A 17249-nucleotide genomic window follows, 5' to 3' on the forward strand; every position below is an offset into this window, starting at 1 on the left:
TCTCTCTCTCTCTCTCTCTCTCTCTCTCTCTGTGTGTGTGTCTCTCTCTCTCCCTCTCCCTCTCTCCTCCTCTCTCTGTCTCTCTCTCTGTCTCTCTCTGTCTCCCTCTCCCTCTCTGTCTCTCTCCCTCTGTGTCTCTCTCTGTCTCTCTCTCTTTGTCTCTCTCTTTGTCTCTCTCTCTGTCTCTGTCTCTCTCCCTCTGTGTCTCTGTCTCTGTCTCTCTCTCACACACACACACTTTAATAAAATAAATGAATGAGAAAAGATAGGCTTCTGATATTAAAGAAACTGGGTCCTCGTCATAGTATAAACTTAGATTTTGAGTGACAGTCCTTTATTATATTAATGACTCCTACTTTCAGCAATGTTTATAAAGCAGGGCTTTAAAAAGTTTACAAAACCAGTCCCTTTTGTGAGCATAATTTAATTTCACTTCCACTTAGCAGTGTGCTTAATGTAGACATAGAGGAGTAACACCTAAAACTAACTATCAGAGCTGTGTCAGCTAGCGGGAAAGAAGGAAGGCTGAGCAGATCTGTCTCATGATTCGAGAGTTCCTATTGGGGAGACTCGGGATTAAACGTGACCGTGCATTTGCTCACAAAACAACAAATGTAGTCCCCTCTGATCCATACGAATCTAGAGTGTGGACTAGGGAGGTAAGACCGTGACCGTTTCTAGTACCTAGGTTTTCCTTCATCCTTACCAACACAGTATTGTTTGTAGCATGCTGGCACACAGATGCCCAGCACTCGAGAGGCAGAGGCAGGCAGATCTATGAGTTTTAGGGGTCAGCTTGACCTCAATAGTGACTTCTAGGCCAGTCAGGACCACATAATGACACCCTGTGTCAAAACATAGAAAGGTGTTAGTTTAACTGGTAAATCTTTATTGCTGTCAGTCTGAAACAAATGAAACAGAAAGCTTCATTGCAGAACTGTCACCCGAAACATATAAAAGTTACACGAAAGCCACAAATCAGTAAGGAACCATTCCAGCTCTCCAGTCCTTAGGTGACAGGTTGAAAGCGATACAGTAGCCGTGGTCATTACTCGGTCTTGTATAAGCGTGTCCTCGTTTGGTTTGCGTAAACCTCCCGTTTGCTGCTTTGTAGTCTCTCTCATTAACCCAGGGGTGGCTAAGCTTCCAAGGCTGGAAGGTGCCACCACTCTCCTCATCTGTAAGTAGAGTCATGCCGGAGCATCTGAATTGTTGCCTAGGGAAAGCCAAGATGATAAATAGCAGCGGCACACGAGGGACACGCCCAGTTCTTTTGCTTTTTCTGTCCCCATGTCTTGCTCAGCCTTCAGCAGCCACCACATAGCTTGGCACAGGGTTCTCTCCCTGTCAGTGGTGGCCAGTTCATTGAGTTAACTAAAGCAAGAGCCTCTCACAGCCAGCTTTCGAAGTCTACCCCTTACGGGGGAGTACTTTGTAGCCCCGGCCTCTCAGGTAACCTGTGAGGTGAGTCACAGAGGGTGTGGCAGCTCAGAACAGTCACCGCGTGTTAGTGTAGCTCTGCATTCACTGTACTGTGGGGACTTTCTGTAGTTACGTTGTGGCCTGCGAAATCTGTGATTGTGTTGACCTTAGGAAGCGTGAGGTTTGTGTGTGTTTCCTGTCGTAGATTTGACCTGTAATGCGTGGTTTTCAGATTCAGAATCGAGCAAGAAGAGCAGCTTTCGAGGATTAAGAATGTCCCATAGGATCTCAGAATGTGGGAAAGTGAAGTTTTTGTCATGAATTTTCATAACAGCTGCAGAACAAAGCACAGAGCAGTGAAAGAGAAGCAGGGCAACCTGGGAAAGGGAGGGTGGAGTCGGGTGGAGATGTCGCCCCAGGGCCTGTGGGCCCTCAAGGCTAGGCTAGTGAAGCCTAGAGATACCCTGGCTCACAAAACAGGGTGGACAGAGAGAAAGACAATGTCAGTAATCTGGCCTCTGCATGTTCACATACATGTGAACATACCTGTATACCCCACACACGGGTTGGGAAGGCAGAGTTGGGTACTGTTTAAGCTACTTCCTGTCACTCCAGGAATTTTTGCATGATACCTGACATATGTATATGTAAAGTAGGTTTGAAAATTAAACATTTATCAACAACAAATCATAAAGAATTTATTTTTAAACAATCCTTTGGTAGCTAATCAAAAACAAAAGCAATCTGCATATTAATGAGATAAGCTATGTTTGTTTTTGTTTAAGGAATTAAATGTTACTGAATATTTGTTAACATAGGACATAGAATACCAACACTTTTCATTTAATGATTTTATAATTGTCGATTCTTAGAACACTACATAAATATTTAGTGTAAAATGACAAAAATATGTCTAGGGACATTTCAGACCTGCCCTAATCTAAGTGAAAATTTATTGTGTGTGTGTGTATGTGTGTATGCACGTGCACACACACGCACGCGAAACTATTTAGCTATTCAAACAGCAGATTTTTAAATGAAAATTTCTTATGGTATAATACAGACATATACTAATTCACTACTCCTATGCTGAGAAAAGACGGCAGAAGCCTATTACAACTGTGTTTTCCACAAATAAGCCATTGTGTGTGCAGTTAGAACACTGCAGTTCCCAGTATAAATAGTTGGCGGGGAGGTGCTGTGGGCCTGTTCTCTTACAGCATGATGCAGTGAAGGAAACAGTAGGCTTACAGGCGCTGTGTGCTCAGACCTGGCAGGAGTGAATGTCACAATGTGGCAGGCAGATGCTCCCTGCAATACCTTCATTGCACACAGGGTTTGCAACTGTTTGTGTTTGTTTTGGTTTGGTTTTGTATTGTGCATCCATTTTTCTGTGCATCAGATTTAAGAACTTGTAAATTAGACATGCTTTTGAAAGCATTCCTATTTTGTTGTATTTATTCTTGTTTTTGCCTTTTTTTTTCTTATTTTCCCCCTGTGCTACGGATGGGTGTGCTTGTCACACGTGCCTAGAAGAAATTCTAGGACCATGGCTGTTAGTATGTTGTGTTTGAACTTGGCTGCTCTGAGGGGGTGCTTGAGAACCACTCTCTTTGTGAACTGGGGGATGGTTTTAATTAAATGCTACCTGTGTTAGTAAAGCATGTTGTAGTTTCCGCCCTTTAACACATCTGTTTAAGTGACGGCCAGTCTGTGTTCAGTAGTCAAGAAAGTAACCGTATTTTCTCCCAGCTGGATGTATTGGTGAGACTCACTCACTCGTGTATATTTGACCTGCGGTTTCTAGATGAATTTCTATCTCCAGTGCGATTAGGAAGCTATCTCGGCTACCGTTCTCTTCTCCCGCTGAAGCCTCTCCCTTGCCTCCTCTTCCTCTCCTGTCTTCTCTGTTTATTTACTTGCTGTCCTCTCAGCTGTCAGTGGAGTTACCGTCTTCCTGTCTCCATATTCAGGTAGTGTCAGTGGCTGAGTCTCACCGCAGGATCGATGCTCTAAACGCGGAAGAGCTGCGCACACTCTGCAGACGCCTCCAGGTGCCCCCCAGCCCCTCTGTGGTCCCGACTCCTCCTTCAGAGAGGACCACTCTGTGTGTGTCCTTGGTGACCTTCCTCAAGACAGATCTCACATAGACAGTTTGTCTTGAGTGAAGCACTAGCATAAGCCATCCCTCTTTGTCTTAAAGATGCTTTTACCTTGGACAGCTACTTTTTTCGTTTTTTTTTTTTTTTGCCTCTTTGCTGTCTTCTTTTCATAATCATTTTCAGCCACTTGAGAACTATTCTCATCACTATGTATTTCTTTGAGCTATGAGTTTTCATTTAATTTTGACACTGGGAAAACACTTGATTTTGTGAGTGCACCTATATGAATAGAATCTGAAAGCTACCAGATGATAGGAAAATTGTAAAAATCTTACTGGAAAGTAAGACTTAAGTACTCTCTTCAAGGATATTTCTACTGATAAAAATCTTAATGAGACAAATCGGTTTTGTTTTTGAGGCATTCTTGGTTGATATTAGAAATGCTTTGGGGTAGGAGGGAAGCCGTCTGAACTAGATATATTATTTAAACTATCCAAAAACAATCATTGTGTTATTGAGAAAGACCAAGTAATTCATTGAAAACTCATTTTCTAGTTGTGTTTTCTTTTTATGAAAGGATGCTTTGCTGTCATTGCTTTCCTAGATTGACTGAATAGTTCTCTCTAACTTTCCCAACGCTGCCTTGGATTTCTGTTTCGTTTGGTTTTAACTTTTCACATCATCGCAATAAAGGTAAAATATGATGATGTGAAAGTCTTCATTTTAAGCTCCTCATCAGAAACAATACAGTTCTAGAACATGTATTGGCTGAAAGCCCATGCGGTCCAGACTTGGGGCAAGACATGTGTCGAACGGCCAGGCTTCCGCTCCTGAGTGGCGTCAGTCTCCGCCCTCTGCTGCATTTTAGTTATCTGCTCCAGTCAAATTCCATGGGGTCTAAGTATTTCATCAGCAATAACTAGGATTACTGCATTTTAGATCCTAAAATTAATACCAAATATAAGAACTAACAATAGATCATAAAGTGAGTTTTTAATTACCATTTTTTGTCATCTTATGAATACCAGTGGGCTTATTCTATGAAGTAAGTGCAGGCAATTTATCTAACCTTTATTCATGAGCAAATTAATTTTAATATTTATTGCTTGGTTCCAGTAGGTGAAAAGTAATTGTTTTAATAAGTCAAAACTAGAAGGCAGTTTTACAAATTGGTAGCATATAAATACACCCCAGTGAAAAGACATTTATCATTTTTGGTCTACCATTCTTTAAATTTTCAATGCAAGAAATTCTCTTAGTAATTTTGACAACTTTTGTATTTTGTGTGAAAAAAAATAGTAGCATGAGTTTTACAGAGCACTTAGTTAAAAAGCTCCCTGGCTCCCTTTTGTCCATAAGGGCTAAGCTATGCGTGTAAGTTTCCTTTCCCCCAGAAAGAGGCGTAGCCCTTCCTGGCGGCTCTTCCTCGTGCAGTAGGTGGAGTGTACTTGCTCTAGCTCTCCTGCTTCAAGCACACTCTACCTGAACGGGCGTCCTTTGCCCTGCCGAATCTTTAGCCACCTGTGCTCAGTGAAGCTTCATTGAACTCAAACGGCTGCAATCTGCGGAAGAGTCCCAATCGCATGCTAACACCCTGCCGCTGTTTGCTGCCTTAGATCACTACAAGGGAAGACGTCAACTCCAAGCAGGTGGCTCCAGCGAAAGCCGACCTGGAGTCTGAAGCTTTTCGACCAAACCTAAGCGAACCCAGTGAACTCCTGCTGCCTGATCAGATTGAAAAGGTATGCCGTGTCACCGGCTGCGTCTGAGTGTGTGCTGTGAGGGGGAGCAGCCTGCCGCCCTGCTAACGTCCTCACAGAAGCAGAGCAACATGGGAGAGGCCAGGGTTTGCTTTTTCATCCTGGCTTGTAAGGCAGGGTCTTAGTGTGGGGCCTCAGGTGGGCTTCCGGCTCCTGACTGCCCGGCCTTAGCCGTAGTGCTGGGATGCCCGTGCTAACCACATCTGACAATCTTTTTTGTTAACATGCCTAGTTACATGGTGTGTGTGTGTGTGTGTGTGTGTGTGTGTGTGTGTGTGTGTGTGTGTGTGTTAACTTATGTGTTTGTTATCAAAGCTCTAGAAGTTAAAGAGATTAGTATTCATATTTTTGTAAGTGAAGAAATTTTTCATGTAGAGACATTGAGTAATTTATTCAGTGTCATGTAGCTATAAAAGATTTTCAAGCCTTTATAATCTGAATATTCAGTATAGTACGAGCAATAAGCACGCCATATTTCTTATCCCTGTTGGCATTTTGGCTTGGTGTGGCTCCTTTTCTACTATTCAGTGCTGTGCTCTGATGAGAAGTGTGTAGTTCCTCTTAAAGCTTCACAGCAGGTAAGAGGACAGTCTCCGGTGTTCTTTCTTAGCCCGCGTTTTATATGTGTGATTAAGTTCCAGGGGTTGCTGCTTGCAATCACGTAAACACTGACATTTGTTTCTCCAAGCTTACTAAGCAGCTTCCGCCAAGAACCATTGGCTACCCATGGACGCTTGTGTACGGAACGGGGAAGCATGGAACAAGTTTGAAGACCCTTTATAGAACAATGACAGGCTTAGACACGCCAGTGCTGATGGTGATTAAAGACAGTGATGGCCAGGTACGGAAAACTGGTTGTGGAAATCCTTTGTCCCCTGGCAATAGCTTTGAGCATGCACATATGATAAACTGTACTGTAGTGCATAGTTCTTAATTACTATTCTATTGCACAAGGCAATCTTGAGTATTCTGGAGGTTAAATGTAGGCATACCAAGTAAGCATGTGGGGTTAAAAACAAAAAAATAACATGGTAGAGACAGTTTGAGCACGCCAACGTCTTTAAAGGTGAGCATGAAATGCTAGGTGTATCAGGAGTCCAGAAGAAGCATTTGTCTGTGAGGAAGGTAAGAGTGAGCCTTACAGAAAAGAAGAAAGATTGCCAGACGCTTAAGAATGAGTAGACATTTAAAAATAGCTTTTGCATTTATCATTTGATTATTTTGTGTATATACATGTGTTTTGTTTCTATTCAGCCACTGTGATACCCACTGCTGTCTGTAACTCTTTTCTCTTTCCAAAAAGCCCCCTCCTCGTTGCACAGCCTGTGAGGGAGGGTTGTGTGTCCGTCTGTGAGGGAGGGTTGTGTGTCCGTCTGTGAGGGAGGGTTGTGTGCCCGTCTGTGAGGGAGGGTTGTGTGTCCGTCTGTGAGGGAGGGTTGTGTGTCCGTCTGTGAGGGAGGGTTGTGTGTCCGTCTGTGAGGGAGGGTTGTGTGTCCGTCTGCGAGGGAGGGTTGTGTGTCCGTCTGCGAGGGAGGGTTGTGTGTCCCACTGTCGTGTTTTAGGGTTGTCTGCACCACCATAAACTGGGGGCATAAACTTTGGAGCATGGGCCACCTTCAGTGGTTGTACCACTGAAGAAAATGGCTCCAAGGTCATGCACAATTATAAAAGCAACGTCCCAGCTAGAAAAGAGAAGCGTTGAGCAGTAACGAGAAGATAGAGAAGACGTATCAGTAAAGGGAACCTGCTGCTACTAGTCATCCTCTGTATTTGCTATGTGTCGGGTGTTTAACTAATTGTCCAGGGGCTGTTTAAACCATCAGAAGCCTACAGAGACTAATAGTCATCCCTGTGTTATAGTTAACTCTCCTCACGAGATATACCTAAGAAACGGTATGGGAATCAGTGGAAAGGAGTCAACCATTGCTATAAACCATAGCTGTGGATGTGTGGGAAGCATAAGACTGTTTTGAAAATCACACAGTACAGGGTTCCTTACCTATGACTGCATGCATAGAAAGCTCACATGAGCGAAAGGAACCTATGATGCTGTCAGATGGCGGCTTCCTCCGGAAGTGGGCTGATGAGAAGAGGCACAGGAAGAGATTTATAAGTGCTGGGGACGTCCCCTAGTTCCATCTGCACCTGTACGTGGGACTTTATGGCAGTTTTAATTGAACTACACATTTATATTCTGTGTACATTCTTCTAAATAAAATAACCTAGATGAGTTTTTAAAATTAATACTGTAAAGGTAGAATGTTAGACATGGTAACGATAAAGATCTATCTCAAGTGCTACACTGGCCTTTCCTGATATGGAAACTTAGGCTCAGAGCACTGAAATAGTCCAGTTTTGTCTTCATTTGGTCTTTATTAGGGTATACAATGTAGGCTTTCAACGTCAAGGTCATTCAGAGTGTGCCCTTCGGGTGTTTTCTGTGTAATGATGCAGGAAGGGGAAAATCAAAGGTATTTAACTGCACCGAAGGACTTCTAGATGTCTCCACACTGTGATCCAGTAGGGGCATGCACATACCACATATAGACTGTGCATTTTGTCCTCAGTGTAATCACTGTATCTCTCTAGACTTCAAAGCCAGGGGAAATCTTTTCTCTACTTTATACTGGATGGGAATGTGACATGCACAGGAACTTGTCATTTCCCCTTAAGGAGAAGTTGTGAAAACTACTGTTTCTTTCATTGTGTCGACCGTATGTGTTGGAGGGTAGAGCAGATGAAATACATTAGAAGCTGTGTCACTGACCACGCCCCTTTTATCCTCAGGTCTTTGGTGCACTAGCATCTGAGCCATTTAAAGTAAGTGATGGCTTTTACGGTACTGGAGAAACCTTTGTTTTTACATTCTGTCCAGAATTCGAGGTAAGAAAAGTTATGTTCACATTGCAAGTATAGAAAAAGGAAATACTATGAAAACTCAGTAGAGCTTATCAACTGATAGATTAGTCGCTACAGACTTCGTCTGCATTTGTGCTTATGATCAAAGCTTTTTATGTTACCTATAGCATGAGAGAAATGTGACAATCTGTTCATTATGTGCAACTGAAATGTGGAAACCTTATTGAAACTTGCAACCACAACAGTGAGTGTTCCAGTAACTGCCGAAATGGCAATCAAAAAGGGGAAGAGGAAGCTGTCCTAGCTTTCAGGAAACATGGAGGTGTTCCTTTTGACACATATGCAGGTCTGCAGGAAGACTACTGTAAGCATCAGGGGATGAATCCTGCTCATAAAGGAACAGCCCACCAAATGTCTCCATCCTAAAACTGGAAGATTACAGTATCAGCCAGCAGGCAGTTGGCATTGTTGGACGCAGCAAACTTAGGACAAGATTCTTGAGAAGAGAGTGAGCGTATATGAGCGCATTAACCGCTGTGAGCTAGCTTCCAGAGAAGGGAAAGGAAAGGGATGTTTTAAAAGAAGCCAAAGAGAAAGGAAGCTGGATTTAACTTAACTTCCAGATTGCTCTACCAAGAGAAGCACACCGTGAGAACTAATGGGAAGGAGCCTGAGCCAGAGTGTCTATTCTCTATGAGTTTCATGACCTAATACACAAAGAGTAAATAAAAATAAAAAACTAGATTGAGATAGATGTGCACGCACGTGTGTGTGCGCACGCGTGTGTGTATAAGGGCATATGCAGTCGTATTGAAATACATGATACAGATGAAGCCCTAGGGCTATACTAATTAGTTTAGATAAAATTCTTACGGAATATTAGAATTAAATACATAGGAATGTGATGGTGGGGCTAAAGAAACAGGCGGTTGGTTAAGACCCTACTCAATCATGAGTGCCTGTGTTTGCACCCCCAGCATTCACAAAAGCTGGGCTTGGCCTCCTGTGCTTCTAGTCTCAGCAGTAGAGGACTGTGACAGGTGGCCTGTCCTGACAGCATGGTGGCCAGCTAAACTGCTGAGCCTCTGGTTTACTGAGAGACCCTGCCCCAACGCCATAGGGCTGTGAGCTGTAGAGGGAGAGGCCTGATGTCTGGTCCTTACCCTCAACAATGAGTTTATGGCACAAACCCATGCCTGCACGTATGCATGTCTAAAATATACAGACACAAGCCTGCTCATGTCTAGTTTTCTCCTCAGATTTCTCAAGGGTTTTAATTTGGAAAACCATAAGCATTGTGAGTCTAAGAACAGGAAATTTGAGCTCACAGAAAAGATCTTGGCCCTGTAGCAGTTCTCAAACATTTATGAGCAGGGCTCACGTCAGAAGAGAGAAGTGTGTGTGTGAAGGGTTACGTCGAGGCGTAGGAGTGGAGAGTGAGGAGCAGTCGCCCAGTGCTTTCAAATGAATCAGAAACACTGACGGCCAAAGGCCTGGAGCCTTCCCTGCCCAGCTGCGATGCTGCTGTGTCTGTCGTGTGGATTCCTGAGTCTGGGGGGACTAATTGGGGACAGTTTTCAACTGTATATTCTACATGTTTGTTTCCTTCGTGCAGGTCTTTAAGTGGACGGGAGATAATATGTTTTTTATCAAAGGAGACATGGACTCATTAGCATTCGGCGGTGGAGGGTAAGTCTCGTGAGCATTTCACTGTGAGAGTCTTAATGTGTTAGGTTATTTACAAAATTGGAAATTTTGACATTAGAATCTAAACTTGTTTATTATTGCAAATTATGCTTTTAAGGTACTTAGTAGGATATTTTATAGAGTTGGTAAAGTATTTTTTTTTTCCCTCATGTTAAGATGCTGGCTAGCTGATTTCCATTAAGACCTATCGTTTGCTTTAGGTGCATTGAATCTTTGAAAGTTGAAATTTAACTACTCTAAATCTTTTACTGTCTTGACTCTTCAAGTATGCATGATAGTCTGCTTCTCTTTCATCGTATAGGACAAAAATCTATTCTTTTCTTCAGTTTTTCTGTGATCACAATTTGAATCTGTATTTCAGACAATTGTAAAACTTTATCTTTCTGTAGTAAGATTTAGTGATGCCATGTTCAGGGTTTTGTTTCTCTTCAGTAGTATGAGCCCATTTATTTTACTCTTTTAACATAACATTGATATGAAAAGCCCCTTTTTAAATATTCTGATATCCTGATTTTGTTTCGTCTTGTGATGTGTAAAGGTAGCCTCCTCTGTCACCTTTGTAGTGTGTTCTTGTCAAGCAATGCTCACACAATCCTCTCACACCTGGCTTCTGTGTCTTTCGCAGTGCTTGACAAAGCATCCAGGGTCACATCTCTCATCCATTTAGTCTTTCTCTGTGGCTTGCTACCAAAAGCTACTAGCATTGTTTTCTCAGACAGCATGCCAGAGAAGTAACTCAACAGAGACTCGAGTTGCTCGTGCGGATACTGTTTTTCATAGCAGCATATTTCTTCTCAAGCGTGTAGAATAAATAAGCTGCTTTTGCCATGCCTGTGTCATTAACCTTCATTTTATCATAGATGATAAGAATTTTACCACCTGCATGAGAACCAGATTAAAACTGTACAACTAGGAGAATGCCTGGGGATGCAGTTCAATGATGGAGTGCTCGTGTAAAATTCAGTCGCTAGCACTGCCCTGAGAAAATAATAAAATATAAAATAGTAAAGAAATACTTATACCAAATGCCAAAAGCTAACTGTATCTGAAGTAAATTTTAGTGTGTTTAACTTATTCCTTAATGATTTTATAATGGAATGAAAAACAAAGTTCTTGCTTCTATGTCATTAGGAAAAGGAATAGTAGCGGAAGGTTTAGAGAAGTTCATGGTCCTGGAGTTAGTGGACACTGAAAAGCCTAATTAATTACTGTATAGTCTAGACTCAGAGTGCCAATAGCTGTCTTGATGTGTTTCAGAGGAGAATTTGCCCTTTGGCTTGATGGGGATCTCTACCATGGACGAAGCCATTCTTGTAAAACGTTTGGGAATCACACACTTTCTAAGAAGGAAGATTTCTTTATCCAAGACATTGAAATCTGGGCTTTTGAGTAAATGCAGTGTCTCGGTCTTAGCAGGACGTCGGCCCAAACCTGAACGGACAAAGCATGGTTTGGAATGTTCAAGAAGCAATACAATTAACATGTTGTTCGTGATTTCAAGTCAGTCGCTTTGCTATAATTTTGGAGTTTATTTTTCAAATCATGTTTCTGTCCCAGAGTTCTTTTGTTTACACCATGGCCTGGGTCCCTGTAGTGCAACAGCTGGGTGGAGTTTTGATGGGCATATTACAGCATCTTGATCATAGAGGCCACCACATTTTCAGTTCATGTTATTCCAGTCTCCTAATTGGATGGTGCTCCGTTGTTCAACTTTTTTTTTTTTAATCTGTATTATTTCTTTTTGTAGAGCAGTGTACTTGGGCTATTGAGGAAATGGGATTGAGATACTTTTGTATCTGGTGGAGTTGACAAAGGTGACATTTGAACCTGCTTATCATTTTCTTCTGAGAAACTATATGCCAAAAGAATATCTGCTCCATAGACCTCCTCTTTCTAATTCACTGCAGCATTCTCTTTATTCATGTTGTGAGCTGTCTCCGTTTCATCTTAGACAGTGAAATTTGAAGAGAAGTCTGACATACACTACAGCGCACATGATATGCGGGTTTGGGCACATGTTTTCATCACTGAATTATCAGATAAAGAGTTACAAACTGACAGAGCGTGCGAATCTGACCATTCTATTGGATGTAATATATTAAGCAAGTAATACTATTTACATATTTGTAGCTTAATAGGGCATTGTCATAAGTACAAAAACTAAAACCTGCATATTTCAACATGTGTCAGATATACTGTTTTACAGTTCTGTTGTTTTAGCCTTGTTGCACACCAACTCCCCAAATACATTTTCCTTTTTTTTTCTGCTCAAAAGGAAAAAAAATTGTTTTGAAATAAAAACTTGTTTTTTTATAAGTGGTATATGTTATTAGTTACCATTAGCGTCTGCTCTTGTGAAAGGGCAGAGACTGTAGTAGACAATACTGTAACTCAGTAGACTTGGTGAATGTGCGAGCTTCTGTCAAGTGGCCTCAAAAACAACAAAACCCCGAAAAGGTAGAATAAACTAGCAGCTGTATCTTCTCTTGTAGGAAACCAACAATAAGCCATTGTGGCAACACTCTTTGTCGGTTCAATTTCAGAGCTTCATGTTGTGCAGAGACTAAATCCTGCTGTTATACATGTGACAGAGACTCTGTGCTGACAGTTTGGCTGTCCCCCACAAACGCTGTATATCTTGTAAATTGATGTTCAAAGACAGTTTTGTTCTTACAGAAAGTGTTGACTGCCAGGTTGCTTATAGCACTTTAAATTATTCAGAAAAATGGAATTACCAGCCACGTGTGTTGGCTTAAGTAGTTTTAGTTATATAACTTAAAAATACCTAGTTCTTTTGGGAAAAGCCTAGATACTTCCCTAAAGAAAGCATAATGCTAATCAAAATCTGGTGTTCTATGACATGTTGTTTCTGAAGATGAACAGAAACACGGGACATCATGTCCTTGTCTGTGTATAGCTCTCATTACAAGCTAGGTAATAGACTCTAGGTTAAATGTTTATAATTTAGGGAATTGTAAATAAATGTATCCTTTCTCCTTCGGTCTTCCACAACAGTGTTATTGTCTTTGTGGAGGTGACTAATCATAAATCTTTAAAACATCCTGTAATGGATTTCAACTACAACAAGGTCATAGAGATGTATACCAAATAAAATTAAATGCATAAATGCAAATGAGTTTGGATTTATTCAATAACCAGGTTATTTCCATATCTTAGGACTGGCAGTAAGCAAGTACCCCATTAGCACACTGTGTGGATGTAGCATCAGGAAGTGATAGAGGCTTGAGTTTGTTAGAGGCAGCCCCGCTGTTTAAAATGGAGAGTCATCCACTAGCAGTGACTCTAGGGGTTTGAAGTGTTGGGGGAGGGTAGAACGTGCGGAACATGAATCCCAGTGCTGTGAGGAGCCCAGTGCCAGCACCAAGCACTCTCCTATTTGGAGCTTCTGAGAATATTAGCATGGAGACATAGCATGGACAGACGTGTGCCTCAGGAAAAGTCTTCGTGAAAAAGAAAATAGATTAATGGAGGTAAAAGAGACGGGAGGAAAAATAAGCAAGTCTGTTGTACAATCGGGAGGGGGAAATAATGAGGCCTCGATAAGAACGAAAACAGTGGTGAAGAATGAAGTGTAGAATTGAAAGGGTTGATAGGAGCTGGCTGCTAGTTTGGTATCAGCTTTAAAGATACCTATAACCAAAATCCCCTCCCCCTCTCCCCCTCCTCTCCCCTCTCCCTCCTCTCCCCTCTCCTTCCCTCCCTCTCCCCCTCCCTCACAATTCAGGTAAATGATTCCTTGAACAACCTTAAGATTTTGACTTGAGAACTCGCTAGTGTTACTGTCAAGTTGCAGGGTAAAAAGAGGAAAAATGAGTATGTGGGTGTTGACATTCATAGACTCTAGCCCCTGGTATAGTATAAGAAATTATCAATTTGAAGGAAACATTTGATGTTCTATTCCAAAATAGGAAGTTTTTAAATAACATGATTTCCCTGTGGATAAAATGCCCTTGAAGATTATTGGCCTGATTTAAGATAGAGTTCTTGAAATAAGTTTTGTTATTGTTTTCATCAAAATAATATTAACCAGCACAGAAAGGGCGCTGAGCTTCCTTCTCGAAGAGAAAAACAAATTGGACCTAAAGCAGCTGGGACAAAGTAAAGATATTTGAGTAAAAACCAATACAATTTTAAAAGGATACAAAACATAGTCTGAGAATACTCGGTTCTACTTGTTAGAAAAATTAAGGTTAAAGAAAAAAAAGACCACTTATAAGAAAAGACTAAAAGTGGCATCACAGACGTCAAGAGATGAGAGGTCACTGTGAATGTCTTTGTATTAAGAAACTCAACAGCATGTGGGAAATAAACATTTTTAACAACGTCATATGGAAGCCTGGTAAGAAAATTAAAAAGTAAATAATGTGCAAATTTTGAAACCAACATACAGGCAAACAAAAACCTTCTTAGAAACCTTTCCAGGCCCAGGCAGGTAATTCTTAGGTATTTAAAGTTAATGGCAGGCTTAGGTAAAGCCTTCCAGAATGTAAAGGAAGTTCCTTTTTGAGACTAGAGTGTTCAGACTTTCCAGAGTTTTTTGTTCAAAGCTTACAAGCTTTGGTAGTGGTGATTTAAAAGCTCCTAAAAGTCAAAACTAAAAGCTGGCATATTCTAGTACATTCTGATAAGACATTAGCTCTTGTCTCCACTCATTTCTTCTCATTTCTACAGAAAGTTGATTTTAGTATTTCTTAATACCCTTATTTCCAAAATATCTTGATGAACATTTACACATACAACTTAGTTTGCACACATATGTATTTCTCTATTGCTTACATTTACCTGCAAGAGAATTTGGGGAGTAGAAGTTACTCCCCGAAAGAATAGGTATGATGTAATCTTGTCGGGGCCTGGCATGGCGCCTGCTTCTCAGCAGGAGGTAAAGCAATGTGATGAGGGAAGTTGCTCTGAAAACTTGAAGTACTTGAGGTTAGCCTAGAAATTAAGTCAGTATCCCTCCAAGGATACTAGTTTCTGACCGGTTAAAAATTATTCAGATGACGCCGGGCGGTGGTGGCACACGCCTTTAATCCCAGCACTCGGGAGGCAGAGGCAGGCGGATCTCTGTGAGTTCGAGACCAAGCCTGGTCTACCAAGCGAGTTCCAGGACAGCCTCCAAAACAATACAGAGAAACCCTGTCTCGAAAAACCAAAAAAAAAAAAAGAATTATTCACATGAATTAATGAATGCTTACTTTGTTAGCAGAAGGGGTACAGCTAACTTAAAGCTCTCAATCCATCAGAACTCTAGCGTACATAGAGTGATTCCTGTACCATGAGAAAAGCTGATATTCAGCAAAGCAATTGGTATTTGAGAGACAGAAACCAAGCAGAGCATGGATGTGATCTCACTTAGCCATGCAACATGGAAAGGGTTGTCGGTGTATTCTTGCATCCAGACAAGTAGAGCTTGGAACAATGTCATCCCGGAGCCTGCAGAGATGATATGGGAGCCCCTAAAGCCTTGGACGAGATGCTAATGCTAGGAATATCCCAAATTCAACTCCGCTTTTGTTTTATTTCAAACAAACACAAAGGAGATGTTTTGGGATCCAATCCAACAATCGGACAAAACAACAAAAGATACAACAGTTATTATTTGGTTGTTTTTTCCTCAGTTCCAACATGGGTCCCACTGTGACAAAACATGTGCATGTTATCCCTAAGAGATTTCGCTAAAAATATTAGCTAACAGTATAGAAAGCAAAATTGTATGTTTGCTTTAACGTATTGGAATTTTCAGTTGGCAGCAATCATTCTTGACTTTTCGTTTGTTTGTTTTGTTTTTCAAGACAGGGTTTTCTCTGTGGCTTTGGAGCCTATCTTGGTGCTTGCTCTATAGACCAGGCTGGCCTCGAACTCACAGAGATCCATCTGCCTCTGTCTCCTGAGTGCTGGAATTAAAGGCGTGTCCCACCAATGCCCGGCCTCCATTCTTGACAATTTTTGAAGTAATTTAATCTGTAGTTTTTCTATCTTTATAACAGTTACGGATTCCTATTATTTTGAGATATAATTTGATATTTTTGTATTGAACACCAAGTATTATAACCATTTTAATTTTAGAAGCTTTCTTTGATAGGTGTTTTTGTTTGCGTGTGGGGTGGGGAGAGGGGAGAGGTTATGTTTTGTGAAATTTTCTTTGTTAGAACAGGAAGGAAAATGTCTCGGGTTTTTTTGTTTTTGTTTTTTTGTTTTTGTTTTTGTTTTTGTTTTTTGAGACAGGGTTTCTCTGTGGCTTTGGAGGCTGTCCTGGAACTAGCTCTTGTAGACCATGCTGGTCTGGAACTCATAGAGATCTGCCTGCCTCTGCCTCCTGAGTGCTGGGATTAAAGGCGTGTGCCACCATCGCCCGGCTGTCTCAGGTTTTAGATTCAGTGATTCTATAAGATTTTCTCCAGTGGCCGGGTGGTGGTGGCACACGTCTTTAATCCCAGCACTCGGGAGGCAGAGGCAGGTGGATCTCTATGAGTTCGAGGCCAGCCTGGTCTACAAGAGCTAGTTCCAGGACAGCCTCCAAAGCTACACAGAGAAAGCCTGTCTCAAACAAACAAACAAAATTTAAAAAAAAAAAAAAGATTTTCTCCAGTGGACATCCACCTCACAGAACTTCTGTATTTCCTGCTCGTCGCACACCTATTGGCATAATGGAGGAGGCAGCAATGACTCATCAAGACTTTAAGCGAGACTCAAACTTGTTTGTGAAGCTCTCTGAAGACCAAGAAGCCCGAACCTTCCCCCTCCACTGTGCTTTCCTGGTAGGTGGCCATCTTTGTTGCCCGTAACACCACTGGCGACATCTGTTTCTATGTGACTTGCTCCAATCAGACAGCCAGCTGAAGGAGCCGCTCAGAGGAAGTCCAACATCTTACTGACTATCAACTTCCCCTGAGCCACCAGAGGTGATGCAGTAGCTGTTTGAGAGGACTAAGGAACATTCTGGTAAAGAGAAGTACTTTCCTGGCAGGTGGGAGGCTCTGCACCTGGTTCCTAGCACTTAAGAAAGTGGGGGTGATCACATAGAAACCCACAGTCCCAGCTCTGAAGAGGTCGAGGCCGGCGTATCGGTTTGACATTGTCCTTAGCTCAACTGAGTTTAGAGTTTGAGGCCACACTAGCCTAGTGACTGCCTTGATTTTTTTTTTTTTTTTTGGCTTTTTGGCTTTTGTTTTTAAGAAAAAAAGACAGTCAAATTTTTTTCCAAAGTCCAATTATTAATCTTATCCGATATAATGGAATTGTTCCCCCTAAAAATGACTTACATTGTGACATTCTACTTTATCTAACTAAGGTCAGCTTTCTTAACTGTAATATGTCTTAACTGTAATTTTTAAATTTGTAATAATTTCAGCAATGAAGGCCAAATTTTTTGCCAAAA

General features: G+C 41.5%; 1 protein-coding gene across 8 annotated transcripts in view; it reads left to right on the plus strand.

Annotated features, from left to right (window-relative positions):
- The window catches only part of Oxr1 (oxidation resistance 1), a 319071-nt gene extending 306088 nt beyond the window's left edge, over window positions 1-12983 (plus strand). For 5 of the 8 annotated variants that reach the window (XM_040730328.1, XM_040730327.1, XM_040730331.1 and 2 more), the window contains 6 exons: window positions 3396-3476; window positions 5141-5266; window positions 5973-6125; window positions 8072-8167; window positions 9759-9832; window positions 11108-12983. In XM_040730328.1, coding sequence (XP_040586262.1) covers window positions 3396-3476; window positions 5141-5266; window positions 5973-6125; window positions 8072-8167; window positions 9759-9832; window positions 11108-11243 — 666 coding nt within the window. In that variant the 3' untranslated portion in view covers window positions 11244-12983. The remainder of the gene's footprint in view (window positions 1-3395; window positions 3477-5140; window positions 5267-5972; window positions 6126-8071; window positions 8168-9758; window positions 9833-11107) is intronic. The other 3 variants (XM_040730330.1, XM_040730326.1, XM_040730333.1) reach the window with 1 other exon arrangement.
- Window positions 12984-17249: the final 4266 nt, after the last annotated feature.

Source organism: Mesocricetus auratus, unplaced genomic scaffold (assembly GCF_017639785.1).
Source record: "Mesocricetus auratus isolate SY011 unplaced genomic scaffold, BCM_Maur_2.0 Super-Scaffold_100023, whole genome shotgun sequence".
Taxonomy (NCBI): Eukaryota; Metazoa; Chordata; class Mammalia; order Rodentia; family Cricetidae; genus Mesocricetus; species Mesocricetus auratus.